The sequence below is a fragment of the Cervus elaphus genome, chromosome 10 (genome assembly GCF_910594005.1).
Source record: "Cervus elaphus chromosome 10, mCerEla1.1, whole genome shotgun sequence".
Lineage (NCBI taxonomy): Eukaryota > Metazoa > Chordata > Mammalia > Artiodactyla > Cervidae > Cervus > Cervus elaphus.
In genome coordinates this window covers 22295561-22319141 of record NC_057824.1, presented here as the reverse complement: position 1 = coordinate 22319141, position 23581 = coordinate 22295561, and the positions used below count along the sequence as shown (strand labels likewise).

Genomic DNA, 23581 nt, shown 5'->3' with positions numbered 1-23581 from the left:
GGAGCCAGGTAGGCTACAGTCCATAGGGTTGCAAGAGTCAGATACGACTTAGCGACTAAACCACCGCAACAACGAAATACCTAGCATCTAGCTTCACACCTACTAGGTGAAACCTATTAATTCAAAAGAAAGGTGTGGGTAAGAGGCAAACCAGCCTTATTTGAGCTCAAATCCAAATCTGAAGAATAATAGCCACTCCCCACCTTGCCCCCTCAAAAAACAGAATCCTTTCAACGTCTTACATGGAACCCTAATATCTGGGACAGATCAAGGGAGGGCTGTTGGTTGAAGTGAAGGCCTGGTGACCAGGGTCGCCCATCCTTAGTCCCTCCTGCACCCCCTGCAACCACCAGGGCTCCCCCAAAAGCCCCAGGATTCTGGAGAAGACTGACACACTGGACTAGAGGACCCCCTGGAATCAGTTTTCCTATGAGCTGTCCCATAGTCTTTCCATCAGTTCATTTCCTCTTACTCTGGAGTCAGTGAAGCTTGTCCCCAAAGAAACTTAAATGATACAGAAGTGGGTACCAGAAGCCGGGTGGTGGAGGCTGGGTGGCAAAATCAGTGTCTCGTTACCTTTCCTAACATGGAACATTGGGACACGTGGCTCCCTATCCCTCTGTCCCAGCCAGGGAGTGCCACATGGATCCCCAGACACTGTGTGTATTCCTCTTATCTGGGCTAATTCTTGGGGTGCTGAGGGTCAGGGTGGGGTGTTGAGAGGACCGGGAGGGTCCAGGTGTTACCTCTTCTAGACAGCGGGCCTCTTCTTGTTGGTTCTCTTTCACAAACTCTTCCAGAGGATATTTCAGCCGTGGGAACGGTGCGATGGGCCAGTCGAAAGAGGGGATGTCGATCTTGTGAATGGCTTTGGAGTGCGTGGTTGCTAAGCAACCTAAGCCCAGCAGAACAGAAGAGGAGAGGTTGACTCAGGGAAGGAGGGTGGACTGTTATTCTTTTTTTTCTTTAGAATTTCAAAGTTTGTGAACTTTTTTTTTTAGTTTGTGAACTTATTAAATTTCATGTTTTGGATCACAGAAAATGAAGATTGGGCTTCTCATAAACAGAATTAACACGTCTATCCATTACATCATTACATCACCAATTCATTACATCATTATGTGACCGACTCAATGGACATGAATTGGAGCAAACTCTGGGAGGTAGTGAAACCTGGTGTGCTGAAGTCCATGGGGTTGCAAAGAGTCGGACACTACTTAGCGACTGAACAACAACAACAAATCCATCACACGGTCTCTCTAAATTTTCATGAATGGTTTTAATCACAGTAGTTATAAAAACTTTCGGGCAGGTCAAGATATACTCTTAATTCCCGAAGTCTTTATCTAATTATTAGATTGTTTGGAAGGCAAAGATTGTACTTTTTCCATTTTAGAACTGCTGTGCCTTCAGTGAATGGTACCTTCAATAAGGCAGGACTCCAGCAAACACTTTTTATTTATTTTTAAGTTTACTTTTTAGTTGGAGTAAAATTGCTTTATAACATTGTGTTGGTTTCTGCCAGACTGTTTTTGAGAATGATAGGGGGCAGCCTGGGGAGACCCAGTGCCTGCAGAATCCCAGTTCTGGGAACATCCTGAAGCTGAAGGCGCACGCGTGTGTCTTTGTGTGTGTATACGTGTCGTTGCTTTCTGATTTATCACAGACTAATTCTTTGAAGGCAGAGAGGCAAGGGTTTAAATCCTAGCTCTGCCACTGAATGGCCTTGAATGTTCCTTGCCTTGCTGAGCCTCAGTGTCCACATCTGCAAAGTGGGAACAGCCACCCCTAGTCTGCAGGGAGTGGTGTGCAATCAAGGAGACCATAAGCGGAAGCTGCTATGCCCGGTCAGAGGCAGCGATCACTGTGTTGTTGTTGTTACTCTACCTGCCGCCTCCGGATCCCACGGCCCTCCTTACCCATGGTCCTCCCGTGGAAAGCACCCATGAAGGAGAGAATGCTGTAGTCGGGGCACCCGGGGGCCTGGAACCAGGAAACAGCCATTGGTCAGGACTGTGAGCCAGGGACCTAGACGGCTGCCCGCGTGGACCTCGAGGAGCATGAAGTCTCAGGAGAACCAGGGGTCCCCTCACAGGTGGAAGTTACAAACTGGACACCAGAGGTCAGTATCCAGCCTGTGGATTTTTTTTTCTTTTTTTTAAATCAAGAGGTTTCATGAGATACATTTCTGAACCTCTGTCTTCTCACAAGTTCTGCATCACGGGCGCCCATCTTTCTCGGCCAAGCCTGAAGGTGGGTGGGCGTGCTGCCCCAGGGCCCCCACCACCCCCCTTTCTCCTTTCCATCACCACCCCGGCCGTCGATGGGCTCTTCCAGCTCCTCCCAGCCCCCTCTCCTTTCCCAGGTTCGGTGGCTCTGATTCCCACAGCCTGCAGATGGGCCAGGTGTGGGGGTGGTACCTGCCTCCCATGACCTGATGCTGAGCTGGGCCCCTCACAGGACACGCCCAGGCTTTGGACCAGCAGGATGGGAGGAAAACCAGCTTTCCCTGGCCCTCCAGGGCTGACCCTGGGCGCAGGAGGAATTCACGAATGCCTAGGCCTCTCCTGGCCCTAAGCAAACGGCACAGCAGCCCTGCCTTCTGACCTTCCACTCGGCAAGGAAATCAGACCTGCCTCCAGTGACTCAGGAAGAGCCGCTGGGGACACTGCAGAGGCCACCTTGGGGGCCCCTGAGTCTCTGGGAGGTTGACCTGGCTCAACTCCACTGGGTCCCCAAGACTCCCAGGAAAAGCCATCACCTTCTCCCACAAACTCCAGTATACCCTCTCGTTGTTTTCCTTTGTTCATCTCCAAATGTGATATGAGATGCAGCTGGTTTTATTGCACTTCACAGATGTTGCAGTTTTTTTTACAAACCGAGACGACCCCCCGACTTGAGGAGGACAGGACCCCACGCACTGGGCGGAGCGGGTGCTGGGCTCACCTGGTTGACCATGCACGTCTCCAGCTCCTCTTTGGAGAAACTCGACTGGCCTCTTTCCTTGCCCTGACAAAATGGAACAGAAAAGATTCTCAGAGATGCCCTGGGGCAGGGAGAGCTGCCGCCTTGCACCCACAGCCAGGCAACGAGGGGGTGCTTTCTCAAGAGCTGCTCACACATGTTGATGTTACACATTTGGATGGAGGCACAGACTGTTCACAGTGCTCGCGATGAAATAGATGGACTGATAAGGCTCATCCCTGTTCTGTTGGCAACAGTGAAGATCTGTGAGATGGTATGTTATTCCAGGCACACTGGGGAGGTTTTGTACCATTCTCTGCTGGGATATTCAGAAAGGCTTGACTAGCCCGTGGCCCTCCCTGGATTTTGGACATGGTCACTGATGTCCAATATTCCGGCCAACTGGGGTGAATAATTGGACAGGGACTGAGTGTGCGGCTGGGGGCTGAGGAGCCTTTGTGTGTGTGTGTGTGTGTGTGTGTGTGTGTGTGTGTGTGTGTGTGTGTGTGTGTGTGCTCACGTGCACACACATGCATGCCCCAAACCTCACCCGGTACCACATGAAGATGGTCTTGAAGGCATTCTCATTGGAGCAGGAGCCGCAGGCCATTGTGATGAGCTGGGACATCCCTTTGGGAGCCACCTGTGGGGAGGGAAACAGTTGTGGGCTCCCCTCTCCCTCCTCCCTCCAGCTGGGCCGCTACAGGCGGGCAGGGAACCAGGTACGGGGTCCTGGACACAGTCAGACTGGGAGGGTGAGCGAGAAGCCCAGAAAGGCCTGGGGGCTGGAGGCCAGAGAGAAGAAAAGGTAAATAAAGCCCATAGGTCCCTCCTGATGGCCCTCCCCGCCACCAACTGTACATTTTACAGGTGGGAAGTCAGGATTCCGAAGGACAGTGATGGTTGTGGCCACTGAAACCCAAAGTCAGGGAGGACCCATGCTAATTTAAGTTCCACTGGGTTCCCTTTCCCCCACCCCACCCTCCAGCACATGAGTGATCCCAGGTATTCTCACAAGGAAAAATTTTAAAAGACTCATCCTGAAAGAAACAGCAGGAAGAGTGAGACTAATGCAGAAACACCCCATCCTTAATTGCTATGGATGTCAACCCTTTCCTTCCCAGCTACTCTGGCCTCCTGGAGTTCAGAGCCAAGGTCTAGCGATGGGGAAGGCGGAGGTGGGTCCTCACATAGGCAGTCTGTCTCCATGGAGTCACTCACCGAGAGCAGGGACTCTCGGAGCTTCTCCACAAAGTTCTCCGGAGGAAGGATTCCGAGGGCAGGTCTGTTGATGAACGTGCTCTGCAAAAAACCCAGAATGCCAGTCGTGACTTCTTGGTTGACCCAGGTCCTACCCACCGGCGATGCTTTTCAGAGTAGATGTGTTTCACACTTCCAGGAATGACAGATTCTCCTGCACTTTTAGAGAAATCCACTAGGATGGCTCTGGGTTGAAAACAAAGTGTCAGTTTCTTGGCTGGGGTATTGCACTATCACTATAAAGAAAGAATTGATGCTGAAGAATTGATGCTTTTGAACTGCTGTGCTGGAGAAGACTCTTGAGAGTCCCATGAACAGCAAAGAGATCAAACCAGTCAATCCTAAACCAAATCAACCCTGGATATTCACTGGAAGGACTGATGCTGAAGCTGAAGCTCCAATACTTTGGCCACCTGATGTGAAAAGCCAACTCACTGGAAAAGACCCTGATGCTGGGAAAGATTGAAGGCAGGAGGAGAAGGGGGAAGCAGAGGATGAGATGGTTAGATAGCATCACCAACTCAATGGACATGAATTTGAGCAAACTCCTGGAGACAGTGAAGGACAGGGAAGCCTGGCATAATAGCCCATGGGGCAGCTAAGAGTAGGACACAACCTGGCGACTGAACAACACCAAAAAGTTTTATTTAAGAGGATGCCTTGACAGCAGCCTCACATTGACAAACTGCCTGCCTGCTTTTCCAAAGATTCCCAGCACGCCTTAGAGCCTGTGCTCTGCAACAGAAGAAGCCCCCACAATGGGAAGCCCGTACACTGCAACGACAGTTGCCCCTGCTCCCTGCAACCAGAGGAAGGCCTGCACAGCAATGAAGACCCAGCACAGCCAAAAATAGAAACAGTAAATACAATTATTTTAAAAATTAGCAAATAAATTTGAAATGTTAAAAAAATTTTTTTAAGTTTTATTTATTTTTTGGCCCCACCGGGTGGCTTGTAAGATCTTAGTTCCTTGACCAGGGATCAAACCCATGCCCCCTGCCGTGGAACCATCCTGGACCACCAGGGAATTCCCAGAGTATGCATTTGTTGAAACCCATAGAACTGTATATGGCAAAGGATGGATCTGACCTCATGTGAATTATACTCTAATTAAAAAAAAATGGGGAAAGAAAGAGGTCTCAGTAGCTGTAAGTTTTAAAGAGAGTGAGACGTAGGGGAGCAATCTGATGTAGGAGCTGGCTAATGAAAGAGCTGCCTATGAGAGAGGCAGTGTTAGGAAACTTCCTTTTTTTAACAGATGTGGGTCCAGAGAAGGATTCCCTCTGTAAGGAAATCAACAGTGCACACCCGACGCTATACAGACACTCGCTTCTGAAACCCAGGAAACGAGGAAGCAAAAAGGAGAACCACTTACAACAAAAGGGAGAACCACTCTAAATGCCAAAATTAGGTTAAGCAAACGAAGGTACGTTAGCCGATGACAATGTTGTATTGCTGGTAAAATGGCATGTGGAAAGGCCACAGTTGTATGTTAGGCTTCACTGAGTCGTGTACCTTCTGTGGGTGTTGATAAATGTATCAACCTGCGTCCACCCTTATGGAAAAGATGCAAATAGAAATGCAAACGGGGTTAAGAACAGAGCTGATCTGTCTCTCCAGGTGCAGCCAGGGCCCCCTGAAGGGTCAGCAAGAGTCTGAGTGGGGTCTGCACAGTGAATGAGCAATGAGGTCATCAAGAAGTGGCTTGGGGGATTTTCCCTGACGGTCCAGTGGTTAAGACTCCATGCTTTCAAAGCAAGTGAAAGTGTTAATTGCTCAGTCATGTCTGACTGTTTGCAATCCCCTGGACTATAGTCCGCTAGGCTCCTCTGTCCATGGAATTCTGCAGGCAAGAATGCTGGAGAGGGTTGCCATTCCCTCCTCCAGGGGATCTTCCTGACCCACATCTCCTGCATCGCAAGCAGATTCTCTGCCATCTGAGCCACCAGGGAAGCCCTTCAATTCGAGGGCCCCAGGTTCAATGCCTCGTCCAGGAACTAAGATCCTGTGAGTCGAGTTAAAAGGAAGGAAGGGCTGACTGAACCTGGAAATTCTCACGCACCCCTCTCTCTCGGACTCAGCTGTGTAAACAAACTCAGTGCAAATCCAAACAGGAGGAAACTCAAGGACAGGCGGGCCCTAGCACCCATCCTCCTGCAAAGTCCAGGCGTGACCCGCTGGACTTCGTGGTAGCCTTGTGCCTCTTTTGGTTTTTCTTTTTCAGCAGCAACTAGCTGGCTAGGTCGAGGATAAGCAGTGGGGGGAGTTAACCCTTTTCATTGAAGAGCTGGGGAAATGGAGGACCAGAGAGGTCAAGCAACCTGCCTCAAATCACACAGACAGAGGCAGAACCATGAGTCAAACCCAGGTTGGCTGACTTCTGATCCCAGCCTCTGCCGGACACTGCAGGCAGCCTCCACCTGAAACTATAGATGCTGTAGGTAAGTAGGCTTGGCAGAGACCGGAGACCTTGGGTGGCCTGTGGGAGCCGCTGAGCGGTCTTTTGTTTTGGCTTCAAGCCATTCGCTGTGTCCCCTGGAGAAGGAAATGGCAACCCACTCCAGTATTCTTGCCTGGAGGAGCCCATGGACAGAGGAGCCTGGCGGGCTGCAGTCCAGGGGGTCTCAAAGAGTCGGACACAATTGAGCAACTGAGCACACACACACACACACAGTCAGTGTGCCTCCGAGGAAATCAAACACATCATGAGCTCGGGGTGGAGGTGAATTTCCAGCACAGGTAGTGGGGGAAGCGGCTCACAGAGGAGATGGCCGGGCTGACTGCCTCTCTGGGCCCAGGCGAGATGTGGGGGTGGTGTTCTTGTTCGGCAAAGCGTGACATCCATTAAGAACAGAAGGTATCTGGGACTCTGGGTAGCAGAATCAATTGAGGACAGGTTTCTAGAATCCTTGCCATCAGACTCAGCAGCTATAAAGTGCAGAAGGAGGAGAATGGGCTTGGTTTAAGCAGCTGTGCACCCTGGGGCAAGTCACTTAACCTCTCTGGTCCTTATTTGAGAAAATGAGGATGCCTTCCTGGGTGCTCGTCAGGAGCCAGTGAGAGGGCACAGCCTACGAATGAGGCAGGAGCTAGTCCTGAAGGACAGAATCACGCAGGTGGAAAGGCCTGGAGGTCACACTGATGTCTTAGCTGACAAGGTCAGCTGCCCTACGGCCAGCCCAGCCAAGGCACCACGGATGTCAGTCGGCACTCATCATTCATTGCAGTGACCAGGCATATGACATGACCACTAATTATTGTATAACCCGTGAGCAGTGTGATGAGCCCGCCCCGGGGACGTAAGAAGCTCTAACTGCAACTGGTTAGATCCAGGTGACCTGGCACATGAATTATAGATGATGTGGTTGGGGTATGCAAGGGTTGATAAGCACCATCTCAGGACTTCAATGACTTGGCAGTAGCCTGCCCAGGACAGGTAAGACACCATGCACCACCTGAGTGCATCTCTCGCTAACATTTTGGAAGACGTCAATCAATGTCGTCCTGTCTGACGCCTCAGATGTACTCTGCTGAGCTTGCGGCGGTCAATGGTCACTTCTCTAAGGCTGTGCCAGTCTCCCTGTCCCACACCCAGCCCTCTGCAAGAACAACATCAGCTCAGACTGTGATCTAGACCTTGATCCAGACTATGGTCTAGGTGGCGATCTAGGCAGATCTGATCTGTGATCCAGACACTGGTCCAGACTATTCTGGACTGTAACCTAGACTGTGATCGCGTCATCAAGCTCAGCACCAAGGACAGTGCCCAGCACACAGTAGGTACTCCATCCATCATTGAGTGAAGATGTCAAGAAATGAGGCTGGGACTTCCCTGGCGGTACAATGGATGGGAATCCGCCTGCTAATGCAGGGGACACAGATTCAATCGCTGCTCCGGGAAGATTCCACGTGACAGGACCAACCAAGTCCACATGCCACAACCACAGAAGCCTTTGTGCCTACAGCCCGTGCTCCGCAACGAGAGAAGCCACTGCAGTGAAAAGCCTGAGCATCACAAGGAAGAGTGGCTCCCGATCGCTGCAACTAGAGAACGTCTGCTTGCGGCAATGAAGACCCAGTGCAGTCAAAAAAATAAAAATAAGCTAATTTTTAAAAAAAGAAAGAAACTGAGGCTGAAGAAGCAGGAGGCGGATCACAAAGGGCTTTGCACGTGAAGAGGAGGAGCTGGGAGGCATCCTGAAGGCAGTGGGTACCAGGAGAGGGTTCCAGGCACAGAGCAGTTTAGAGGATGGTTTGGAGGAGGTGAGAATGGACATGGAGTGGGAGGGGAGATGGAGAGGGGCTGATGGGAAACTCCAAGTGGAAGAGGGGGAGCTAGAACTGGTCCCTGCCTGGGTGGGGGAAGGGAGGATGAGGGGTGGCGTCCAGGTTCTTGGCAGGGATAGGTGGACACAGGGCATTCCCCCACCCCCCACCCCTGCAAATCAGAATCCCTGGGCCTGGAAGTCACGTGCTGTTGGGGCCACTCTGCCTCCGGAGGCAGCTGACACGGCAAATGTGTCTGGCGTGTTTGTTGACACAGTTTTTTAGCACCAACTGCTGAGGCATCTGGGATCCGCAGAACGTTTCGAAACAAAGCTGGGCTCTGAATGTAAACACACGCTCGGAGACACCAACAGGCCTCGCCAGACACCCTGGGTTTGGGGGGTGGGGGGACGAGGCTTCTGCCAGAGCAGCCCCTGAATTTGTCAACCCATTGGAGGTGAGAACCATCCCCAGGTCCCTCCCAGGCAGGCACACCCACCCACAGGTAAAGAGGAGCTGAGTTCTTTCCTGTTATCTTCTGCTGCTTCTTTAAGGCTGGAGAGGGGACTTCCCTGCTGGTCCAGTGGTTAAGAATCCTCCTTGCAGTGCAGGGACATTGGGTTCGATTCCTCCCTGGGTAACTAAGATCCCACATGATGTGGAACTTCGCAGCAACTACTGAGCCTGTGCCCTAGAGCCTGCGCAATAAACTAGAGAGTGTGTGCGTGCTCAGTCGCTTCAGCCGTGGCCAACTCTTTGCGACCGCATGGACTGTAGTCCCCCAGGCTCCTCTGTCTGTGGGATTCTCCAGGCAAGAATGCTGGAGTGGGTTGCCTTGCCCTCCTCCAGGGGATCTTCCCATCCCAGGGATCAAACCCACAGCTCCTGCGACTCCTGCTTTGGCAGGCGGGTTCTTTACCCACTGAGCCACTCCCTGGGGAAGCCCAGGGAGCCCGTGCAGTGCAACCAAAGATCCTGCATGACAGACACAAAGATCCACGTGCTGCAGCTGAGAGCCGAGACAGTCAAATATATAGTATTTTAAAAATATATAAAAAGCTGGGGAGCTGGTTCCTGCCGGGATAAGGCTTTCAGTCCTCCCGTCTTTCTTTGATTTCTTTTTGGGAATCACACCCCTTATGTGTGGACATGATGTCACACTCTGAGAGAAATGGAAGCCCTAACGACATAGGGCGCCCGGGGTGGGGGGGTGGTTGGGAAGTAGCCAGACGGAAAACTGTCCGGGTATCTGAGGGTCTGCTGAGGCTGGCCATGTGTGCACACTGCTGCAGAGATGGGCTGGTTTTGTCCGCACCTTGTATCGTGGGACGCATGACTGTGTCACCAGCAGACACACCGGAAGGTCCACAGCAGTGGCCTTCGTGGGAAGTGACTCACAGCAGTGGCCTTCGTGGGAAGTGACTCAGATGCTCATCCGAGGTAGGTAGGATGCTAATTACAGCGCATTCACACAATGGAACAGTTCACACAATGGAACAATTAAAGCCGGGAGGATGGATGCCCTTTGGCTACCAAGGACACATCTCCAGATGGATTTTGAGTGAAATAAGCCAGACGTGATAAAAAGTACACACAGTACGATTCTGTCTATGTGCTGTTAGAAGTAAGGGGAGGCTTCCATGGTTAAAGAATTGCAGCGTTAAAGAATCCGCCTGCAATGCAGGAGATGCAGGCTCGATCAGGGTCAGGAAGATCCCCTGGAGAGGGAAATGGCAACCCACTCCAGTATTCTTGCCTGGAGAATTTCATGGACAGAGGAGCCTAGTGGGCTACAGTCCATGAGGTCACAAAGAGTCGGACACAGCTGAGTGACTAACACTTCACACTTCTTCATACACATATATATATACCATGTATCATAGGTGTGTGGTGGGCACCATTATGGCTTCCAGGAAGACACCCCACTCTTATCCCATCCCCACAACTGTGAATATGTTACATAGCAGAGGGGGCTTTGCAGATGTTATTAAGCTTTCTATTCAGCTCAGAAAGGAGACAGTCCTAGATTTTCTGGGTGGGTCTAGTGCAACCACACAAGCCCTTTGCTCAGGGCAGAGGCGGAGAAGGGATACAAAGAGGGCTGGATCATACGTTGCTGGCCTGATGGTGGAGGGACCACGTGAAACGAACTCTGCCAACAACCTGAAAGAGCCCCAAAGCAGATCCTCCCTCGGAGCCTCCAGCTATGAGCTGACCTCAGCTTCGTGAGCTGCTAGGCAGAGCATTCAGCTTTGCTCATCGGATTCTAGACCCACAAGATCTGTGAGACCATAAATGGCTGTTGTCTTAAATCCCTAGGCTGGTGGTAGTTTGTGATGCCAGCAACAGGAAACTAAAACAGGGTGGTATTAACGTTTCGTGGTTGGGGAGGACAATTAGGAAAACAATGTCTAAAAAGCCTTCTGAGAGACTTCCCTGGTGGACCAGTGATTAAGACTCTGTGCTTCTATTACAGTGGGTGTGGGTTCAAGTCTTGGTTGGGGAACTAAGATCCCACATGCGGAAAGGTGCAGCCAAAAAAAAAAAAAAGGCTCCTTAAGCGAGTCATAATGGGAAGAAAAAGTTGAGAAACACTGGGTTACAGGGGAAAATTCATTCAGTAGTATGCTTCCCTGGTGGTTCAGATGGTAAAGAATCTGTCTGCAAACCCAGGGGGACTGGGTCCCATCCATGGGTCGGTAAGATCCCCTGGAGGAGGGCGTTGCCTGGAGAATCCCATGGACAAAGGAGCCTGGAAGGCTACAGTCCACGGGTCGCAAAGAGTCGGACAGGACTGAAGCGACCAAACACACACACACACAGAGTACACTTAGTGTGTATGCACATCCCCACGCGTGTCACAGCCAGCGTCATCAATCAACGGCCCCACCACCGAGAAGAATCCAGCCCCAGACGGTAGCAATGCCAAGCATGAGACAGTGCCCCCGGCCCCTGCCTGCCGCCCCAGTCACACTTGGACCCTTCCTGGCTCTTCTGATCTGGCTGCCCTGCCCTCTTTTGTTCCTGAAGCCCCTTGCACCTCTCCCTCCCACCCTCCACTCCCTACAGGGACCACTCTTCCCCAACTCCCAGCCCATCCATCCCTAAAAAGCCCAGCTCCCTTGGGCTTTTTATTTCCAGCACCTCTTCTGGCTGTGTGACTTTGGACAAATACTTAACCTCTCTGTGTTCAGTTCCCTCATCTGTAAAAACAGGGATAACAAAAGCAGCCGCCTCAGCGACTTGGCAATATTCGATCTGTGCCGGCCACAGTGTTTATACGTATTATGCTCTTAATTATTGTTCATTATTACCATGATCATTGTCTTGTGCCCACATAGCACTGATTGCCTTGCTCGGTAGCGCTTCGTATGGCTGTGATTCTCTGCTTACGTGTGTGGTTAACTGGCTGCCTCCGTGGGAGCAGGGCACTGTGTTGGCAAGGTGTTCTAAGGGCTTAGCACACAGTATGGACTCAACAAATATTTCAGGGAGGACTCAATGGATGGACCATTTCCAAAGGCTGCCCCAGTCACCCTCTGAATCTCCATGAACACAACCCCGGGCACTCACCATATTTTGAGGCTGTTGGACGAGTTTCATGAGAGCAGGATGGTTGTAACCTGGGGAGAGGAAGATACAGTTAGAGACTAGCATCGTATCCGGGGGTCCCCTGCCCCTCACCCCATCGCCTGCCCCCTTCCTTCCCTTCCAACCCTATAACCCTCTTCACATACAAAGGCCCATTTCTGGGGCCCCGCCCAGGAAAAGCCCTGTGGCTTCACTCGGTTGGATGCAGGGGGTGTCAATTGGGCAGTGGTGTGAGGACCAGGGGAGAGAGTAATTAACACTCTTCCTCCGTCTCCCCACCACGCATCCTACGCCCAGGGGTGCTGGGACCAAGGTTGGGAATTGCTTGTTCACCAAGGAAGGAACAGTGTGGGGTTTTTTCCAACTGACCTGTGGCCAGAGGTCTTTCAGCTCTGACTCTTACCACGCTGCCTGGATGTTGATGGCTTTTCTGCCTCAGTAGATAAAGGCAGTGTCAGGGAGTCACGTTAAGCCACAGATGCAGAAAAGAAAGATGAAAGCAGAGCTAGCCCCTCTGATCAGGAAATCCTATGCCTGGACTTTTTTTTTTCACCCACACCGAGCAGCACGTGGAATCTTAGCTCCCTCACCAGGGTCTGAACCTGTACCCCTGCGGTGGAAGTGCAGAGTCTTAACCACTGGACCCTCAGGGAAGTCTGCACACCCGGGTCTTTGATGTCATGGGCCGCCCCACACTGCAGGGCAGGGGCAGCTGTCTGAAGCCTGCTCCTATAGAAGTAAGCTTAGGAGGCAGAGTCATTGACGCAAAGCTTCAGGCTCCGTGGGTGGCTGGGAGAACCCTGAAACCCCTTGAAACCTGACTCCCTATTGATGGGCCCGAGGTGATATTAAAAGATCCGACATTATAGGATGGCTGTAGGGATTAAATGAGAGAACACGGAAGACACCATGCATGCGGCCAGGCCAAATCAGCCGACTCTTTGCAACCCCATAGACTGTAGCCCACCAGGCTCCTCTGTCCATGGGATTCTCCAGGCACGAATTCTGGAGTGGGTTGCCATTCCCCTCTCCAGGGGATATTCTCGACTCAGGGATCCCACCCGAGTCTCTTGCATCTCCTGCATGGGCAGGCAGGTTCTTTGCCAATAGGGCCACTTGGGAAGCCCTTGGAAGACACTATACCAGACAGGAAATTTTCAATAATTATTAGTTAAAAAAAATATTTCAGTGATTACAGATGTAGGAATAAAGGTGGCCAGAGACAGAACTTTAAGAACTTCTGGCCTAGCTCGGGTTCACAAGTTGAGGCACATGGGCTTAGTTGCTCCAGGGCGTGTGGGATCTTCCTGGATCAGGGATCAAACCCGTGTCTCCTGTATTGGCAGCTGGCTTCACCACTGAGCCACCGGGGAAGCCCTCGAACTTCTGGTCTTTTAACAACCACTGCTAGTCTGATTAGCCCGATTCCCCCAGCCCCACAGAGATGCCGGCTGGCTGGGGATTTGAGCTGAAGGAGCCCTGGGAGGTGGTGGGGAGGATGTAGGGGTTAGCCAGGAAGAGACTGGCCCACAGTTCCAGGATAATGTGAGATTTTACCCCTTTCACTCTGGCGGGACATGGAGAGAGAGAGTTGTAAATCTCAAACTCCAAGTCGCCTTCAGAGCCCAAGGCATCTCCGGATGATGAACTTACCAGAAACAGTGAGTCATCTGCCTGCTGTTGGATCTCATCTTCATGGGAAATAAATAGGTTTGAGGGACCCAACTTGGCAAAAGCAGAGGAGGCGTGGAAACCTAATGGAGGGGCGGATCTCTGTGGAAAGACCCTAAGCGAGTGAGTGGAGGGGGATGGAGGCGGGTGGGGAGCTGTGGGGGCTCTAGCATTATCCACAAAGGGACAGGCTTCACAGATACTCAGCCTACAGACTGGTGGGTGCCGTGAGGACTCCACCGACCAAAGAAACATGGGCCAGCCAAGCTACAAATGTGCCCATCAGCCCTGCCTCTCCCTCCTGCAGTAGGACAGTCTTGCTCTGGATGGCCAGGAGGTGAGCCTGCTGAGAGAGATCCTTTCTCGGGCCAGCCACCCCTCTCCTAGCCGCTCTGCGCGTTTGTATACTGGGGGGGAGGGGTCACTGATAGTGGCTCCAGACACCTCCTCTGGCAAACTGCCCCTGATGAAAGGAAGCTGCGATGCCTGAAAGATGACACATCCTTCCCTCTGGCAGCTGATGCGCAATGACCAGACTGGCCCAGGGGGACCAAAAGACCAGCCTCTTCACTTTGGTTTGGGATTGACTCTAGGGTGCAATTCACATTCCAGAGCCCCACCCGCTCCGCCCCGTGGAAGGAGGCTGCTGGCTGGTCGCTGGCTGAGACCTCACCCTTCTTATCCTCCCGTCTGCTCTCTGCTCCCTTCCTCCCTCTCCCCCAACAGCTCTCCCTTGATTAACCACTGGCACTGAATCCCCACCTCCGATCTTCTAGGAGTCCTAAGACTGCTGATATTGGACATGGGTTCACATTACCTGTGCTTTCTTGCCAAGCTCTGCTCATCTACCTACAAAACGGGTATATTTACCGAGACCCATATTTGTCAGGTTTTGGGGGAGGAGTACATGAGAAAAGACATGTAAAGTTCCTTTTGTAATATACCCTCTGCAAACAACTTATTCTTTTCCTCTGCCCTTGAGGGAAGTGTCTGGCCACACATACAAGGACGTGTCTCTTGGAAGGAGTGACTGAAGCCTGGATAACCATGACTAACACACGGAGAGAAGCTCCATCCAAGGATTTATTTTTCAGCTCTTACCTATAGGGACAGAGGAGATCTGGGAATAAAGATCCAACATCCGGTTGCCGTCCACATCCACCAGGTAATTGCCTCGACTCTCTTCATAATTGCAGAAAAAGTGCACAGCCTCTGCATTCTTGGGGAAAGAAGAGACTGGATCAGGTTCACTGAAATTCCCTAGACCCTCAGTCTTTCAGAACTAAGCTTGAACTGCTGAAGTAAGGGACCTCCCTGATGGCTCAGACATTAAACAATCTGCCTGCAATCCAGGAGTATGCATGCTAAGACGCTTCAGTCATGTCCGACTCTTTGTGACCCCATGGACTATAGCCCGCCAGGCTCCTCTGTTCATGGGGTTTTCCAGGCAAGAATAATGGAGTGGGTTACCATGCCCTTCCTGACCCAGGGATCAAACCTGTGTCTCTTATATCTCCTGGATTGGCAGGCAGGTTCTTTACCACTAGCATCATCTGGGAAGCCCCTGCAGAGCAAGAGACCTGGGTTCAAACCATGTCCTGACCATTTAAAGACACATGGATGGCGTCTGTAGTCGTTGGCAATGTTGGATTTTTTTGCCCTGCTGGTAGTTATTAATACATAGGTGATTTGCTTTATAATTGTTTATTATGCTGTGGGTTTGTATTTAATGATTTTTTTTTCTGTCTGTGTTTTATATATCCCAATAAAAAAGATTGAAAAATAAATCTGAAGAAAATTCTGGAAAGTTAAGATGTATATGGTAAGCCTTAGGATGTAAGAAAACTAAAAAACTATAGTGATTATATACTGATAATATAATACATATATTACATAGTGAAAGAAATGAAAATGGTACACTAGAAGATCTTCACATTATGTACCAAAATAACACTAGAAAACAAGGTGAGGAATAAAAAAAGACAAGAGGAAGAGAGAGAACAAAAAATAAAACTGGGCACTTCCCTGTTGGTTCAGTGGCTGACTCCCTGATGCCCCTGCAAGGGACCGGGGCTCAATCCTTGGTCAGGGAACTAGATCCCACACGCCACTGACCCAGTGCAGCCAAATAAACAAATGTTATAAATTAAAAATACCAGAAAATAAAACTGAACCTGTAAATACAGCTACATCAATATTAACATTAACTGTGCATAGATTAAGTAAGTCAATAAAAAAAAAATCGGAAACTATCAGACTGGATTAAAAGATTCTGTGATATGCCGTCTACATGAGTTATATTTTAGATTCTAGAATACAAATTAGGTTGAGAGTAAATAGGAAAAGATATATGATTCTAATAGCAATCATAAGAAAGCTGGATGCTTTATAGTGATATCAGATAAAACTGTTAAACAAATAAAATGTTCCCAGAGGTAAAGAGAGGCATTTTAGAATGACAGAAGGGTCTGTCCACAAAGAAGACGATAAACATGTAAGCAGCTGATATTGTTTAGTTGCTCAGTCACGTCTGGCTCTTTGCGACCCCATGGACTGAAGCCTGTCAGGCTCCTCTGTCCCTGGGATTCTCCAGGCAAGAATACTGGAGTGGGTTGCCATTTCCTCCTCTAGGAGTCTGCCTGACCCGGGGACCGAACCCATGTCTCCAGCATTGCAGGCAGATTCTTTAATGCTCAGCCACCTGCGAAACCTGATATACAGCTCCGAATACATGCAGCAAAACCTAACAGAACTGAAGGGAAACAATAATTCTATGAGACTAGTCGGATGCTTCAGAACCTGGCTTTCAACAATGGATAGGACAACCAGGCAGAGAATTAGTGAGGAAACAGATGTGAACAACGCTCAAAGTCAGTAGGTCTCACAAAAACGTGTGGAACACTCCACCCAACAAGAGCAGGGTATATGTCCCTCTCAAGTGCATACAGAACATTTTCTAGAATAGGCCAAATGCTAGGCCATAAAAAAGGGTCAATAAATTTCCAAGAATTGAAATCATTCAAAATAAGTTTTCCAACCCCAGTTGAAGGAGATTAGAAATCTCAGAAGTTTGGGAAGTTCACCAAAATGTGGGAATTACACTATATAAATAACCAATATGCGACACCCCTCATTGGTGGTGCAGTGGGTGACTCTGTGTTCCCAATGCAGGGGAGTCAGATTCAACCCCTGGTCAGGGAACTAGATCCCATATGCCACAACTAAAGATCCCACATGCTGCAGAGAAGATCTAAGATCCTGCGTACAGAAACTAAGACCCAGCTTAGCCAAATAAATAACTAAATAAATATTAAAAAAAAAAAAACAACAACCCAACGAGTCAAAGAAGAAAAGATGAAATTAGAAAAAAAAGGTTTAGAAGAAAAGCATGTTTTATAAAAAGAGCCAGCACAGATTAAGTTGTAACCAAGAAGCAAAGATAGGATGGCTATTTCATCTCTACTCACCTGAATTATATTCAACTGTTTCATTAGCTCCTGCAGGAGAGAAGAAAAAAAGCATCATAGCAAGGACACATTCTTGCTTAAAATCTTTCATCTTTTCCCAAGTCTTGGGGCTCTTCCCCCTTCATGTCAATAACTTAATAGTTAGTCAACAATATTATACATATTTTTTTTAAATCCTTAAAAGAAATAGTTGGTGGGAAATGATTCTTGCCAGTTCAATTACCAGTACAACAGACAGGTTAGAGGGCCGGACACTTCAAAGATAACAATCAAGTAAACTAAAATATTTAACAACAACAAAAATTGAGCTGAAGATATTTATCTAATGCCCAGAAAAGTATGGGTTCTTTTTATATTTAGGGGGGGAAAAAAAGCTCTAACACACCATTAGAAAATAGAAATCTGCACCATTTATAATTATAATCTGAACATTCCATAAATCACTTGTACAATTATACATAGCAACTGGGAATTATAACCTAGGGGTTTTACTATTACAAAGATTTCATCTCTGAAAAGAAGTCACAGAAAGTAAACTTTAGCAATTAGTATCATAAAATCATATATTTCCATGTAAAAATACAAAGTAATATTCAGATAAGAATATGAAATTTATTCCAGCTATTTTACTGTTACTAAATTAAAATTCACCCCTTACCAATAGAAATATGCATGAAAAACAGTCTTCTTTTGTTAGCAAAGGACCATGAAAATAGCTACAATCATTTACATCAGCACAAGATTTCTAGTTTTATTAAATAGTTTCAATGTCAAAAGAAACATCTTTTGAATTAAAAAAAAAACAAAGACATTGTGTGTGGATAAAGCCTGCACAATATGCAGAGAAAAAAATAAATTTGTACTACAAAGGTTTACACTGTTATTTTTTAGATGCAAACATCAGAAACAGTATTGCACATCACAACACAGAATCAAGGTTAACCATTCTTGCAAAGTGTGGCGTATGCAGATTTTGTAGCTTCTCTGGGGAGAAGCCGCAACACCCCTCGCCACATTTATCTGTGTCTCCAACATCCATTCCAGGGATTCTGAGCTGCCCAAAAGCTCTCACACACCATGCACTGTCACCCTGCAGGCTTGTCACCATTCCCCTTGCCTAGAACAGAATGCACTCCTGCCAATTCCTCCTTGTGGCCCTTCAAGATCAAGCTCAGGGAGGCATCTGTCATACACGCCCTGTGCTACATCACACGGTCAGGTTCTTTCACCGTTGGTGGGATGCTCTGCCCCAGCCCCTGACTCTGGACTCAGAAACAAGCCACGTAACTTGCTTTGGCCAACAGAACGAGGTGGAAGTAATGGTGGGTCAGTGGGGAGCCTGGCTCAAGAGACCTATAGCAACCACTCCTTTCCATCACCATGAGAACAAGCCCAGGCTGGCTGGCTGGAATATGAGAGACCCATGAAGCTGAGCCACATTACCACATTGACCCAAGACAAGCCTAACCTAGATCAAATGGTGGCCAGTCATCCCTCAGGCACATAGATGAGCCCAACACAGCTGCCTACCCAACTGCCAGTTAACTATGGTTGCGTGAGCAACTTGTATACTGTTAAGGCTTTTAGGACTGTTTGTTATGCAGCACTATTGTAGCAATTTATAACTGATACATATCCTCTAAGAAGACTTCTTTGACTTCTTATGGAAGGATGGCCTGGTTTAAAGTTCTGGACCTCTAATGGTGAACTCTCTGAAAGCAGCTAAGGATACAGGACCTTCAGCGGGGCTGTGTTCTTGCCCCATGGACCCTTTTTGTTCTTTTCTGAAACATACCACTCAAGTGTGCTCAACTCACCCGAGATCTAGGCCCTGGGACTTCCGTCTTCATCAAAGGTCCGTCATAGTCAAATTCAACGTCGACTTTGGCTGCAGCCTGACTGATGTGTCTGGACCCTGCAGTAAACAGAGGCGGTGAGAAACCCCTGAGTAATGGAGATACGAGAATCCTGCCCTTGTTACAACACTGGGAGTCTCCAACAGAGGCAGTGCCAGGGCCTGAGACCCATGCCAGCCTGATGATCCCGAACTCTGCGTGTGGTCAGACATGGGTACCACAAGCACCCTGAGGACTTTAAGAAATGGGAAAGCCTGGTGCCAGTGATGCTGTAGGCAAGCAGGCATGCTCACATCCCACTGTTGTGAGGCTAAGGTGATGCCGACTTCCTATTCTTTTCGACTAAGCAACCTCAGTTTTCAGGATTCATCCGGAAAATAATTGGACCAGTGCAAAAAGATGTAGATTAAAAATATTCATCACAGCATTGTTTCTAACAACAACAGAGAGGAAACAATCTAAATGTCCAACAAAGGAGGGTCACTAAACAGAATGTGCCGTGTCCTACCATTTTCATGGGCAGCAGAATATTGGGAATATTATGTATCCATAATAAAAATAATACAAATTTTGTAAAAAAATATTAATCTATATCCGTATGTATTGTGTGTGCATGCTCAGTCATGTCTGACTCTTTTGCGACCCCATGGACTATGTAGCCTGCCAGGCTCCTCTGTCCATGGAATTTTCCAGGCAAGAATACTGCAGTGGGTTGCCATTTCCTTTTCCAGGGGATCTTCCCAACCCAGGGATCAAACCCATGTCTGCTCCATATGTATGTATATATATATATATATATATATATAGAGAGAGAGAGAGAGACTCAAATTTCTCAGCCCTGGAACTACTGCCATTGTGAGCTGGACGGTTCTTTGCTGTGGGAGGTTGCCCTGGGTGCTATAGGATGTTTAGCTGCATCCCTGGCCACCTGCCATTAGAGGTCAGTGGCATCGCCTCGAGTTGTGCCCTAAGTTGTGTCAATTAAAAATCATCCAGGAGATGGGAATTCCCTGGCAGTCCAGTGGTTAGGACTTTGATGCTTTCCCTGCCCTGGCAGGGAAATCTCTGCCAGGAATCCCTGGATTCTTGCCTGGAGAATCCCATGGACAGAGGAAGCTACAGTCCATAGGACAGAAAGAGTCGGACATGACTTAGTGACTAAACAATAAGATGTTTCATATAAATCATGTATGTGATCTTCACCCATCAGAATGGCTGCCATCAAAAAGTCTACAAACAATAAATACTGGAGAGGGTGTGGAGTAAAGGGAACCCTCTTGCACTGTTGGTGGGAATGCAAACTAGTACAGCTGCTATGGAGAACAGTGAGGAGATTCCTTACAAAACTGGAAATAGAACTGCCATATGACCCAGCAATCCCACTGCTAGGCATACACACCGAGGAAACCAGAATTGAAAGAGACACGTGTACCCCAATGTTTATCGCAGCACTGTTTACAATAGCTAGGACATGGAAGCAACCTAGATGTCCATCGGCAGATGAATGGATAAGGAAGTTGTGGTACATACACACAATGGAATATTACTCGGCTATAGAAAAGAATGCATTTGAGTCAGTTTTAATGAGGTGGGTGAAACTGGAGCCTATTATACAGAGTGAAGTAAGCCAGAAAGAAAAACACCAATACAGTATAAAATAACGCATATATATGGAATTTAGAAAGACGGTAACAATGAACCTATATGTGAGACAGCAAAAGAGACACAGATGTAAAGAACAGACTTTTGGACTACGTGGGAGAAGGCGAGGGTGGGATGATGTGACAGGATAGCATTGAAACATGTATATGACCTGATGTAAACTAGATGACCGGTGCAAGTTCAATGCATGAAGCAGGGCTCTCAGCTGGTGCTCCGGGACAACCCAGAGGGATGGGGTGGGGAGGGAGGTGGGGAGTAGTCAGAATGGACAGACACATGCGCACTGTGGCTGATTCATGTTGATGTATGGCAAAAACCACCATAATATTGTAATTAGCCACCAATTAAAATAAATTAATTTTTAAAAAAAAATAAAAAAAAACCATGTATGTGATCTTATTTCGTCCTTCCACAACCCTGAGGGGTAGTTGTTATTTATTGCATTACACAGGAGAGGCAACTAATACTAAAAACACGCTAGCGTCTCTCTGTCACACACACACAAAACCTGCCAAACTATAAAAAGCCATGATATTAGAAAACATAAATTCATTCTTAATTTTTCAGAATTGCTTGGAATATCAAAGAAGGTTTCTGAATTAATATGCAATAAAGTGGAGTCCTTTGAACATAAAATCCAGTTAAAATCCAATACCACCCTGATTTTCAGGCATGAAGATACCAGCTTTTATTATCTTTTGTTTGATCTTACAATGAAAAAGGAATTCCTAAAGATCTTATTCGGACAGCAGAGAGTTAAAAATCATGGACCATACTGATGACTTAACGAAAAAAACAACGCACACACACTCAACTGTTTCTTCCCTGGCCTGAACTCAGCATTACTGATCAAGACTGATTCCAACTAGACCTACATTCAACAGGTCTATTTGGATAAATAGGGCTCTTAACCTGCTGTTCTTCCTTTGTTTCCAGAAAAGGGGGTAAAGTGAAAAATCTATAAGAAGTAAGTCATCCTCTCATGAGGACACACAAGTCCTCTCTCCCTTTCTCCAGAAAATGTCTTGACATGGCTTTGTAGCAATCAGATTTCTTAGGGGTTGGGAAGCGGGAATACCAGGGGTGGAGGCAGTTGGCAGTGGGACCTGAAGCTGAAAGGATGCTGACGGAGTGTGTGAGGCCCTGGGGAGGATGCCAGGACCATGAGTAAACAGGACTGGGAGGCAGGGTCAGGGTAGGACCTGAGAGACACAGCGGAGATTGATGGGGCACGAGATGGGGACGCCAAGGCCAGGGGCGAGCAGATGCATCTGGGTCAGGAACCACACTGGTTCTTACCGTGTTCCAAGTCTTTCTGGGTATGGATGGGAGCGGGCCAAAAATGCTGGGCAGAAATCCTGAAAATCAGAGTCTGCTGCGTTTTTTTTTTTTTTGCAAATGTGCTATTGGAAAAAGGAAGATGGGGAAGCTCACATATATTCAGGCAAACGCTCACCTATTATTTTATTCTTTTTTTAAAGACTTTTTTTTTTTGATGTGGACCACTTTTACAGTTTTTATTGAGTTTGCTACAATATTGCTTGTTTTATGTCTTGGTGTTTCTGGCCCCTAGGCCTGTGGGATCTCAGCTCACTGACCAAGGATAAAACCTGCACCCCTGTCACTGGAAGTTGATGTCTTAACCGCTGGAATGCCAGGGAAGCCCCTCACCTATTGTTTTAATTAATCCACAACCTTCTTGTGAGAAGATACTGTCCCCATTTCACAGATGAGGATCAGAGAGGTTAAGCAAGTTTCCTGAGGTCACATAGCTAGTGAGTTTGCAAGGCCTGAATTTGAGTCCAGAAAACTTGTGCTTTTCTTACTATATCTCAAATTTGACTTTTTGTAGAGGAAAATGACCAAGTGCCAATACAACATTTAATGATGACATGTAGCCATAAACCACAGGAAAAAAGAATAAGATTTGAATGATCAAGAAAGCCTTTTCCAGGGTCCCTTCTATCAAGCTGTGTGAGCAGATGTCCGTTTATTGAGCACTTACGGTGAACACACTGGACATTATTCTGAGTTATTTCCATGGATTACCTCACGTAATCCTCACAACCCCATAGGAGGTAAATGTTATTTTGAGTCTTATGTTAAAGGACACAATAAGCTCAGAAAGGTCAATTAATTTGCCCAAAGTCACACAGATGGAAAGTGGTGAAGCTGGAAGTCTGTCCACTGGACCTCCCCTTTCCCAGATGCTGTGAGCATCATGGATATATAGTCCATCTCATCTAGTGTGGGTTTTGAAATGAAACATTCTCAGCAAAACAACTCACTTCCCCAGAGGCAAATTACTGCCAAAAGGAGGAGGAAGTTTTAATCAACATTGAAAGATCCAACATTTTCATTCATGAATAAAATAGAACACCCAGAGGGCAGGGGTGTGCCCTGACTGGCAAGACCAGGCAGGGTGGGTAAATTCAACCCAATCCTCTGGGTCTGATAATGATGCTCGCCACCCTCCATGACTGTGCCAATCCAGAGAGTCAGTTTTTAACTCCAAACTGCCATCCAATGTTTTTAATGTCCTCTAGATCTTCTACTGAGAGTAAGAAATGAATCTCACTTTTCCAAACAGCAAGGGCTCTGTATGTGAGCCTAGCCAAAGTCAAGATCAAGTTCAACTGGAGTTATCTGCTCTGCTTTTGTTAAAAACTAAACTGAACATCTGGGACTTCCCTTCCCTGCTGGTCCAGTGGTTAAGAATCTGCCTTCCAATGTGCGGGATGCAGGTTCAGTCCCTGGTCAGGGGAACTAAGATCCCACAGGCCATGGAGCAACTAAGCCTGTGCTAGGTAGTCCATGAGCCGCAGCTAAGATCTGATGAATCTT

The 23581-nt window shown here is 48.0% G+C and overlaps 1 protein-coding gene across 3 annotated transcripts in view; it reads right to left on the bottom strand.

Moving 5' to 3' along the window:
- Window positions 1-23581, bottom strand: part of ABAT (4-aminobutyrate aminotransferase) — an 85860-nt gene that overhangs the window by 14811 nt on the left and 47468 nt on the right. For all 3 annotated transcript variants that reach the window (XM_043914282.1, XM_043914283.1, XM_043914284.1), the window contains 9 exons: window positions 19037-19134; window positions 17220-17249; window positions 14854-14971; window positions 12064-12113; window positions 4186-4266; window positions 3515-3607; window positions 2947-3009; window positions 1920-1983; window positions 747-895 (listed from right to left, as the gene is read on the bottom strand). In XM_043914282.1, the coding sequence (XP_043770217.1) occupies window positions 747-895; window positions 1920-1983; window positions 2947-3009; window positions 3515-3607; window positions 4186-4266; window positions 12064-12113; window positions 14854-14971; window positions 17220-17249; window positions 19037-19134 (746 nt within the window). The remainder of the gene's footprint in view (window positions 1-746; window positions 896-1919; window positions 1984-2946; window positions 3010-3514; window positions 3608-4185; window positions 4267-12063; window positions 12114-14853; window positions 14972-17219; window positions 17250-19036; window positions 19135-23581) is intronic.